Raw genomic sequence first — 11,019 nt, 5'->3', positions numbered from 1 at the left:
AGGGCGGGCTTTAGGGCGTCCCTTAGGGCGCCCCACTGCTAATGCTCTTATTCATAAACATCGGGCGGCCATTGTTGTCCCATTTTTATCAGCAATTTTTATTTTAAGATTTATTTAAACCCTTTTGTCATATAACTTTTGATGATTTAGTTTTCAAATACACTTATTTAGTAAGGGCTATAGATAATTTTTCAAAAATATAAAAGGATTTAGAAGTAGAATAAATAAAAAAAAATATATTTTGGGTAAGGGCTTAAGCCCTACCCTTCTTCTATGTGTGTCCACCTGCTAGGAAAATCACTGGTCAAACACTCATCAAACTGAAGAGAATGATCGGAGAAGACGATCGGAGAAAGAGAGAAAAGAAAGTGGGCAATCATTTTCTTATTTTTTACATTTCTATTGCTAAATATATACATCTAATATATTAAAAAAGAAAGTGGGCAATCATTTTCTTATTTTTTACATTTCTATTGCTAAATATATACATCTAATATATTAATGGAATGAAGGATATGAAGTGTAGGGATTGCTTTTTCTTTCTTCTCTTTACACTATTTTATTGACTGTATGGATTTCATCTTAATGGAGGTTCTAATTAAACACGTAATCTTAATTGTTAATAAGTTTTTTCGTAAACTAACGTTTTTCAAAAGAGTTGGTAAAAAAAATAGTTTTGAGGCTGTAAGGATCTCCTAATTCATTTTTCCTACTCTATTCCTAATCCACTAATGTAAAATTGATATATGGATCCACTAAAAGCCTACTCCATTCCTAATCCATGAATGTGCCGCACTAAATCAGCGCCAAATCAAAACAACCTTTCATCTTCCATTTTCAAAATCAGCGCCTCTTAATTTATTAGTAGCGGTAAGTATTTCTCCCTTCTCCATTGAAGCGTTGAAGCTCACAATATACCATTCGATAAAAAGCATTCACAAGTAGTAATTGTTTAGAAGCATTCAAAAAAGGTAAAAACTTTGCAATTTTTTTTCTGATATCACGTTAAATGAGTTATATTAGAACAATTTTTTCTGATTTCACGTTACAGATAGATGTGTATCTACAGTCTTTTAAACATAAAATCAGGATCCTAACTCTCGGAAAATATAATGCGGAAAATAAAATAAAATAAAATACAAACAGAAAAATAAAAGAACAATGAAACTAAAGACTATATTGTGAATGTTTTTGTTGTGTTTTTAATGAACAAGTCCACCACCCTTATATATGGTCAGCTTGTGGTCTAGTTATGGAATACAATCAATGCCCTTAATCTACTCCAAATTAGTGTTTAATGTGATTTTATCTAATTGCCTATCAATCGTGTCTCTAATTGATTCTTGATTGCTAATTTAGTCTTGATAGGCTCCAATCATGTTGATATTGATTCTGTTTGACACTCCTCCTCAAGTTGAGTATCAAGATTTTTGATACTTAACATGCACGATCTTCAGTTTGATGAATAGTTTATACTCGTATTTAGGAGTCTTTCAATTTTTCATTGATAGTTTAGGCTCGTATCATAGAGCTTCTTCAAATCATCATTGATAGTTTAGACTCATATCAAGGAGTTCTTCAATTTTGGTTAACAGTTTCTGCTCGTGTCTTTGGAGCCGATTCCGACAGTTTTAACTCATGTCGAGGAGCCAATTTTAGACCATTCTCGGCCCATTCCAGCTCAAACCATGAGCCAATTTCGTTTCTTTTTGGAAGACCATTTTCGGCCCTTTCTACAGCTCAAACCATGAGCCAATTTCATTTTTTTTCTTTTTTTCCATTGATGGTGCTTCGTTCAGCTTTCTTCCTTTCAACAGTGGCTGAGCGACACCGCTTCATCAGAGACCACCAACAAACCTTTTCATTTTAGCATCTCCATCTCGGAGACTCTCAGTAGTCCGGCAGGATTTCTTCCTCTCCCATCGATTCTCTTTCTCCTTTCTTTTCTCAAAAAATCATCTGCCAATCGTAGGCCGATTTAGGGTTTAGGATGTTGCTGCTGTCAGCAATTGATCAAGTTGATCTGCTCACTCGATCAACTTGAAAAGCTGAACTTGCCTCCTGCAGCACACTTGTTGGACATGAGCACTTGATCAACTCTTCTTCAGCAACCTTTGTGGCCTTGCTATTACCTCTTCCGTCAGTTTTGCTTCCACCGTGATGAATTTTTCGCGGCCTCTCCTCCTTCCCGGTGACAGCCTCTGCCCCTGTGACGGATTATACTTTAGAAGCCGTCAACGAGCTGTCTCCGGAACCTTTGGGCTTTGTTCCAACTTCATCCGCCTCATTCTCTTCTGCTGCCCTCGACCTCGATCTGGGGTGGTCTCGTTCGGTCGGATACTTCCTCTCCCCCTCGGCCGGACAGACCCCCGTTCATTGTCTGAGGTCCGTCGCGCCTCACCGTTCCTGTTCGTCGTTCGCTGCTGTCTCGCCTTCTTCGGCAGAGACCTCTTCGCCCGGCTCCAAACCGCTGGTCTGCTTCTCCTCTGTTTGTCCGGTCGGAGCACTTCATCTCCCCCTTGGCCGGACAGACCGAGAACTCCTCTCTTCCGGTCTCCCACCAGCTCCACTTTCTCGCAAAATGCCCATTTGATTTCTCTCAAACCTTTCAACAAACAGCTTACGAGCAAGAGTTTCTTTCTGAAAACCTCACCCAGATGCTCTCTTCCATTTCCCCACAATTTGACCTGCAAATCCACTTGTATTCCCAAAATCCGCTCACTCAAATGCTCGTATTCGACTTTAGATTGGCTGCAACCACTGAAAAACTTTCTCCTTCGAATCCCTAAAATCATCCCTCGCCCAATTAACGCCCCTCGACATATGCAAATGGTGTTTCGCGCTCTCCTCCGCGATCACAGAGTCGAAATGGGCGGCAAATATGCTCTTCAGCCCCTTTTTCTGGATGTACTTGAGCTGGACGTGGGTATTCTGGCCGTGGGCGGCGGCAATTGCGATCAGCGCGTACGGCCTCTACAACCTAAGCAGGCACCTGAAGGGTGAGGCAATGTTGGCGGAGCAGCTCGCCATCGTGACATCGACACTAACGTGGCTGACGCTGGTGCCGCTGGCACATGTCAACGGTGGCGGCGTGCGTTGCGGGCTGAGGGAGGCCGACCGACACCTCGAGGTCATAGTCAAATCAAGGTCAGACTCATCAAATTAACACCATCTGGCTGTTCTCTAGCACCACTCTCACTGTCTCCTTCCTCTTATGCTCGATTTGGTTTGGTTATCTTAACGAATTAATTGTCGTATCATCTCCAGATCGCTCTCCAGATCGGACCGTTGTAGCTTCGACCGTTTCTTCTCGTTCGGCGGTAGACGCGCCGATTCTACCCGCTGCATTTGCGGTGCCGGCAGCCCGGTCGCGGTGGTCGCCGATCCTGGAGACTCCTCTGCCTCCTTGATTTCCTCTGTTCCGTTTTGCCATCTTTCGTTTCATCTCCTCCTGTGGATCCGAGTCGCCCTCGAGATGGATCTGGGAAGAGGTTGTCTTCTCTCTCATGGCGGTCGGGTCAAGCTCCGTCCGTCGCATTCGCCATCGGAGTACTTCTTCGCCCGATGGATCAATTTTTCGTTTTTGAACAAATCAGAGGGATCTCTTCTGCAGCAAGACAGAACTCAAGCCAGGTTTTGGAAGTCCCTGCTACAGTAGAGTAATCAAGAATCCCACCTCAAAGATTGTCTACTACGAGCACAACTCTCTGAATTTTTTTGGATAGGTATATTAACAATTGGTTTTCAAACAAACTAACGAATTACGGATCATTAGCTGCTCTGATACCATCTTGGAAAATATAATGCGAAAAATAAAATACAAACAGAAAAATAAAAGAATAATGAAACTGAAGACTACATTGTGAATGTTTTTGTTGTGTTTTTAATGAACAAGTCCACCACCCTTATATATGGTCAGCCTGTGGTCTAGTTATGGAATACAATCAATGCCCTTAATCTACTCCAAATTAGTGTTTAATGTGATTTTGTCTAATTGCCTATCAATCATGTCTCTATTTGATTCTTGATTGCTAATTTAGTCTTGATAGTCTCCAATCATGCTGATATTGATTCTATTTGACAATAACTAAGAAGTTTTTTTAATATATATACTGAAGTAGTATTGTGATGAAAGGAATTTGTAAGTAGCAGTGAAATTAGTGTCTTTAGCAACTTCTGTTGTGTAGTGAATATTTACTGGAGTATATATGTAAGGAATTTGTATGTGGCAGTGAATTGATTGTGTAGTGTAGTTCTTTTCAGAAATTAGTTTTCAGAAACTTTAGGAGAGAGAACCAGCTTCTCGTTAGGAAGACAATGAGAGAAATTGTTTTGAAGGTTGTTTTGATATTTTGTTGATATTTAGTGCGGCACATTCATGGATTAGGAATGGAGTAGGCTTTTTTTTCGCCCGCAAGGGCGTAGCGCGGGGCAGATCTTGCTGAATTAGCCTGGGTTCAAATCCGACTGCTGTCGTGTAGTTGCTTCCATCTCTCAGGCACAAGTGTGAGGCCTTAGAGATGGGCTTCTGGCAGTCAGTGGATTATAAGACCTCCCCCTGAACGAGCTACTGCTTACCCTGATTTAACCCCTTCATATGATGTCGGACCGGAGTGTGGGGGCCGCTAAGGCGACGGAATCGCCTTTTGCTGCAAGGAATGGAGTAGGCTTTTATATATATACAAAAATAGATCTATATGTCAATTTTACATTAGTGGATTATGAATGGAGTAGCAAAAATGGATTAGGAGATCCTTACCGGTCTTGATGTAGTTTGATTAGAACGGAAAATTTTAACAAAAAATTCAAGATGTCTGCAAATTTGCTAATGTTTTACCTTTTAATTTTTTATTATATCTTAATTCTTAAACCATGTATATTTTCATAATATCAGTATTATTTATTTTAATTATGAAACACTTTTCTAATTTGGCACTCAAAAGAGATTTTAACATTCAATTAAATTTATAAGCTAAAATACTTATAAATTCCAATCATATCAAATACTCTCTACGTCCATGAATAGGAGTTCTGTGTACTTTTTTGCACTTGTTTTATAAAAATTATAATAAATAGTTAAAGTGTAGAAATGATAAAGTAAGAGAGACAATAAGTTAGACGCTCTCTCTTACTTTACCATTTCTACACTTTAACTATTTATTATAATTTTTATAAAATAAGTGCAAAAAAGTAAACGAGACTCCTATTCGTGGACGGAGCGAGTATTATAGTATACTCCCTCCGTCCCGGCCTAAGTGAGGCGTTTCTATTTCGGCACAAGAATTTAGGTAGTGGTGTTTAGTAAATTAAATTATTAATAGTAAAGTAAGAGAGAGTAAAGTAAGAAAGAGAAAAAAAGGTAAGATAGAAGATAAAGTAAGAAAGGGAAAGAGATAATAAAGTAAGATATATGATAAAGTAAGATAGATAAGATAATAAAGTAGGAGAGATGAGTGGGTTGATTGTTGATGAAAAGGAAAACGTCTCACTTAGATTGGAACCTACCAAAAAGGAATCCTTCTCATTTAGGCTAGGACGAAGGGAGTACATTTTTTTTATATATTTTTATTTTGTTTTACACTTTTTACTTTTTTTTAAAACACTTTTTCCATTAAATACTCAAGCTAATAATTTTATTTTAAAACTAATAGATGATGTCATGATTAGAGCTTATAAGTATTTTAATTTATATATTTAATTGAAATTTATATTCTTTTTGAGTATTTAAATGTAAGTAAAAAAATGTTAAAAGGAAAAGGAAAATATATAGTACTAGCAAATTTGTATGCAAATTACACTTGTGTGTTTAAAAATGCGGTCGCAAACTTCATTAGCGGTTTCTTTATCTTAATAATAAAATCTAAACTAAGTACTCCATGATTTAAGTTAATACTCCCTCCGTCCATAAAAATATGTGCACTTTCTATTTTCGGCCGTCCAATAAAAATATGTGCATTCTATTTTTGGAAAATTATATCAATTTAATAATGTACGTCCCACTATCCACTAACTTTACTTTAACTACCATTCACCTCATCTTTCTTACTTTACCAATTTTATCTTAATTCCCGTGCCATCTCATCCGCCTATATTTTTATGGGACGGAGGGAGAACTTAAGAATTGTAAAGACTAATAAGGCCATCCACAATAGGAATAGCCCAGCAATAGCCCAGCCATAGCCTAGCCACAAACTTCTCCTGCCACATCATCAACACTAAAAATCCCCCTGCCACATCATAAATAGTCCAGCCATAGCATAGCCACATCATAAATAGCCCAGCCACATCAATAGCCACATCACTCAAAATTATATAAAACAAATAATTAACAATCACACAAAATACGCAATTTAATTTACGAGACATATACGAGAAAATTCAATAATATTATTAAAATTTAAAAAGTACATTAATTAAAAAAAATTACATAATTAACAAAAAAAACTACTGCCGTGCAGTCCTCCGCGCCCATAACTCTTCAATTAAATCCCTTTGGAGTCGAATATGAGCCTCCGTTTGGCGCGTATATATAGTGTTTCGAAAAAAAAATCGCGCTAGGCGGTGCGCTAGGCGATCCGGACGCTACAATAGCGCCGAGCGGATCGCCCAGCGCACCGCCTAGCGCCACGGAACCGCCGAGCGCTAGGCGGTTTTTAATTCCGGAAATGGCTGGGCCGTTGCAATAGATCGCCTAGCGCCGGCGCTCGGCTAAGCGGTGCGCTAGGCGCTATTGTGGATGGCCTAAGTACGAAAATGATTCCCCACTTTTTCATCTGCGTTTTATTCAATTTGGCTGCGTTTTAAACACAACATGTGGTGCTGTGATTTTTAAAATTGCAGAGGATCCACCTCCCAACAAACACACCTTCAATCTGGCGGCCAACGATCAGGATCCGCATTGAGTGCCAGGTGGCAGCCATCGGTGGTATCAAGTAAGTGGAACGTGTGGTTGGGCCGAATTAGGATTTGGGCCATCTATAAAACCAGCGGGCTTAACAAATAATTAAGCCCAATGTTTATTGTGGTCCACTATTCAGCAATGATAATAGAAACATTGATCGGAAGATGACTATTGTTGCGTTATGGTGCATTCAAATGAGTTTAGGCAATCGTCCACCAATGAAAATAGTATAAGAGATGTTAGAAGGCGATGTTGAACATTTGCGGATTCCTAATTTTCCAACGTATATGGCAAGAAAAGAAGAAGAAAGCTGAGCTATAGATTCGAACAGTGGCGGATCCACGTTAGTACAAGGGGGTACGAGTGTAAGAGAGATGGAACGTTCCATAAAAACATGGGAGGATGAGATGGCACGGGAATTAAGATAAAATTGGTACAGTAAGAGAGATTAGGATAATGGTATGGTAAAGTAAGAGAGAAGAGGAGAATGGTAGTCAAAGCAGAATTAGTGGATAGTGTGACCTACATTATTAAATTGATATTACTTTCCAAAAATGGAATGCGCATATTTTTATGGGACGGACGAAAATGGGAAGTGCACATATTTTTATGGGACGGATGGAGTACTAACCTCCGTCCCATAAAAATATGCCATTTTTTTTCCGTCCGTCCCATAGAAATAGTTCATATCTATTTATGACAATCATTTTCTCCTTCACTTTTATTTTATCATTTATGGACTCCACCATTCACTACACAATTTCAAAAACTTTTTCGTTTTCACATTCCCTCTTACTTGACCAATTACACATTAAAACTCATACCAACCTCAAATGATCTGTTTCTATAAGACGGAACAGGTACTTTTACAAGAACGGAAAGAGTATATAGATAGGAGTCATATTGTATGAAGTATAGTACTCTTTCTCAATTATGCCGTATGGAACTGGAGATTCTAAATGATGAATGGGATTTATATTTCATAGTGACAAAAGAAAATTAATGCGACAAGAAATTTCTACGCGGAGATATAAATTTTGATGGATGTGTTTGTAGATTTCACTTCAATCAACTATCGCCATTGACTTCTAGTTAAATACATAAAAGTTAATAATCGTTGACTTAGTCTGTCCAAAATGAATAATTCTTGCCAAATCACATAAGCTGCTTCAGCAAAATCAGTCCAAGATCTTTCGTTCGCCCATTACACCACATGAGTTCGAAATTGAAATGCAGACGCGTCTAATTACTCATATTTATTACTCTATTAACTTAGGAAAAGTCTCCCAAACACATGATCCATTCTGTAAAATGTACCAACTCTTTCAGAAATCCACCACTCTCTCTTGTATGCAAACCATGGTCGGGTAAGAATTGTTTTATCTAATGATTTTTAATGATGAATGGGATTTATATTTCATAGTGACAGATGATAGTTAATGCGGCAAGAAATATCTAAGCGGAGTAATGGATGTGTTTGTAGATTTCACTTCAATCAACTCTATCATCATTCACTTCAATTTATATACTTAAATCGTTGACTTAGTCTGTAACTTTATTTCTTGCCATATTCACACAGTAAAATCAGTTTTCGTCTAGTAATTTCGGTCAAATGATAGATATTCTTAAAATTTGGCACTCTCAAGTCTCCATGCTACAATGTCCACAACTCTGTTCATCCTCCTTGCAACACTACCTCATCTCTTCTCTCTCATGCTAATCCTCTCTTCTTCGTGTGGCATTATTCGCGATATCAGCTACCCTTTCCGCCTCATTACCGATCCCAGCCACCGCAGCAACGAACTAACATGCGAACACAATGTTACCTTCGTCTATCTAAACTCTATCAAAGAAATTCCAGTTTTCATAATTGCAGGGGTAAGCCTTCTTGTGACAATCATCATCGGAATTGCATGTGTATTAGCACTATCATTTACTCCTACTTACCTTTTGGAAAATATACTACGATACAGTAAGAAATCTTCAATATCATTTCTCTTTTTCGTCTCTCTTAGTCACTCAAATTTTCCCTTTTTTAAATTCGCAGGCCACGACGATCAGACTATGCTAGAAGCAACTAATCACATTGTATTCATTGGTACGCTCTTTAAATTTGAGTTGTAGTTACTATACTAATTAAATTCTAATTTATATAAGTCCATCTACTGATCTACCCCACGCAACATAGTAGTTTAGTGAGATGACTTTGATTATCTCTTGTTAATCATGTTTTTTTTTGTATTTATATATTCTGTTTTTCTATGTATGTATGCAGCATTTTTCGCGGGTTGTTTTGCAATTATAGGTGAGCTCTTAATTTATAAATGTCTAACAATGGATAAGATAAGATTGTTAATTTTTTCTCCTGTAGTTTGTTTTACCACAGCACTAAACCCCCTTCTCATAATAATCATCGGAGTTGGAGTTGTATTGCCACTCTTCTTTGTTGCCATCTACAACTGTAAGAAGCTATAAATTCATTTCTCTTTCAATAGGGCTTAATCTATTATCGCCCATTATACGCTTTAATTCTATTTTTTCTTTATCCTTCTATATGGTGTAATTCTAGGGGACACTTATATGGTATATGACCTTACGGACCTCGTTTTACCTGTAAGTTGAATCACCATTTCAATATTATAATTTGCATAAGTTTTTTTTGGCTTGTTATAAATGCATTCGTGTTCATTTTCCAGCCATCATCATTGGAGTCATCATCTGTGCACCAAGGATAATCATCTGTCCTTTCGTATTCTGGTTTTTGATCTATAAATTCCAGAAAAGGCGTTTGTCCTCATTCGAGGGAGTAGAGTCATTCATACAAAGTGATAACAAACTCATGCCAATAAGGTACTCCTACTCGGACATAAAAAATATGATACACGATTACTTGATGATGTATTAGTGGGTAATTATTTAAAGTTAGTGGGGGAGTTATTTGAAGTTAGTGGGGAGTTAATGAGTGGTTACATAGTTATTATTGTAGTTAATAGTAATTATTATCTTTATTTCCTTAGTAGTATATATAGGTCCCTTAAGGTTTTAGAGATTATGAAATATTAAGTTTAGATTAAGGACTGTATTTTACCGTAGAGCCTCATTAGAGGATTATTGTTGTTCATTTCAGTTTGTATTTCTATTTCCTATCATATTTTAGTTCGTGTGTATAACTTATCATGGCCGTCTTTCACTCCGTATCAAATGGTGCGGTGAACGTGGAATGCATGCGGTTCAACGGATCAGAGAAGGCGGTGGAAACCTTGCACACCAAGTCTGAAAAACTCACTACCCCGACCTCTTGTTGGCAGACCGAATTCGATGCCCTTGTGCCGGAGCTTCTGGTTCGTTACTCGTCACTTTCCAAACCCCACAACATTTCCCATCACAAGTCACAACCACCGGCCGACCATCCAACCAACACGACTGAAGAGAACTCAGCCATCCTGCACACTGTGCCACAGCCTCCCATGCATCTATCCTACATCTCATTGCCAAACACATCAGCCCAGAACACACCACAACTGCTTGTGCATCCATCTTCTGTCTCATTCCTAGACAAATCAGACCCCCGTTTAGCCAACCCCATGGTTTAGCCTCCTTTTTTTACACCAACAACAAAGCCTGTGGTGATTACTCCACCACCCCGAAGTCACACTTGAGGAGAGACTCCGCCCACATCTACACCTCCAGATGGGAATGCATTGCTTCGGTCGGTGCAAGCTATCATCGAGCACATTCTGCGACGTCTTGATGCACAGATTTCTGCACCTGCATTCACGTCCCTACCTTTGCCCATTGAGATTTCAACAGACGAGATAGTGAGCGTCACTGCAACCCTGTTATCTCCTGATATGGCACCAACATCCCCGTTCCAGTCCAGCCCTTCGCCACCACCAGTACCACAGTTTACGACAACCCTTGTGTCTTCCGACGTGGGGCCTGTTGGGGTTTGGTGCCCCTTGCACAACGGAAGTCATGCATTCACAAATAAATCATACATATGGATCTATTTGACAGATTATGAGATCAATTTATTGTTAGGGTTTTACTAGAAATCACCTTTCGAGTGATTGAATACTGTAAAACTCTATAAGCTATTTTCCAATAAATAAAACAGA

At 38.6% G+C, this 11,019-nt stretch overlaps 1 protein-coding gene across 1 annotated transcript; it reads left to right on the top strand.

Annotated features, from left to right (window-relative positions):
* Positions 1–794: 794 nt before the first annotated feature.
* LOC121743354 lies at positions 795–11,019 on the top strand. The gene is made up of 7 exons (XM_042136644.1): positions 795–870; positions 8,659–8,779; positions 8,949–8,999; positions 9,177–9,206; positions 9,273–9,362; positions 9,471–9,514; positions 9,598–11,019. The coding sequence occupies exons 2-7, from the start codon at positions 8,710–8,712 to the stop codon at positions 9,634–9,636; spliced, it is 324 nt and encodes a 107-aa protein (XP_041992578.1). The 5' UTR covers positions 795–870; positions 8,659–8,709; the 3' UTR covers positions 9,637–11,019.

Source organism: Salvia splendens, chromosome 8, assembly GCF_004379255.2.
Source record: "Salvia splendens isolate huo1 chromosome 8, SspV2, whole genome shotgun sequence".
Taxonomy (NCBI): Eukaryota; Viridiplantae; Streptophyta; class Magnoliopsida; order Lamiales; family Lamiaceae; genus Salvia; species Salvia splendens.
Note: the sequence above shows the minus strand (reverse complement) of the source record. Positions and strands in the feature narration are given on the sequence as shown.

Excerpts from the sequence above, each read along its gene's own strand:
- LOC121743354 (XM_042136644.1), top strand. The coding sequence starts at position 8,710 with ATGCGAACACAATGTTACCTTCGTCTATCTAAACTCTATCAAAGAAAT. Across the intron at positions 9,207-9,272 it reads GGGTTGTTTTGCAATTATAG|TTTGTTTTACCACAGCACTA; the intron begins GTGAGCTCTTAA and ends TTTCTCCTGTAG. Across the intron at positions 9,515-9,597 it reads TTACGGACCTCGTTTTACCT|CCATCATCATTGGAGTCATC; the intron begins GTAAGTTGAATC and ends TTCATTTTCCAG.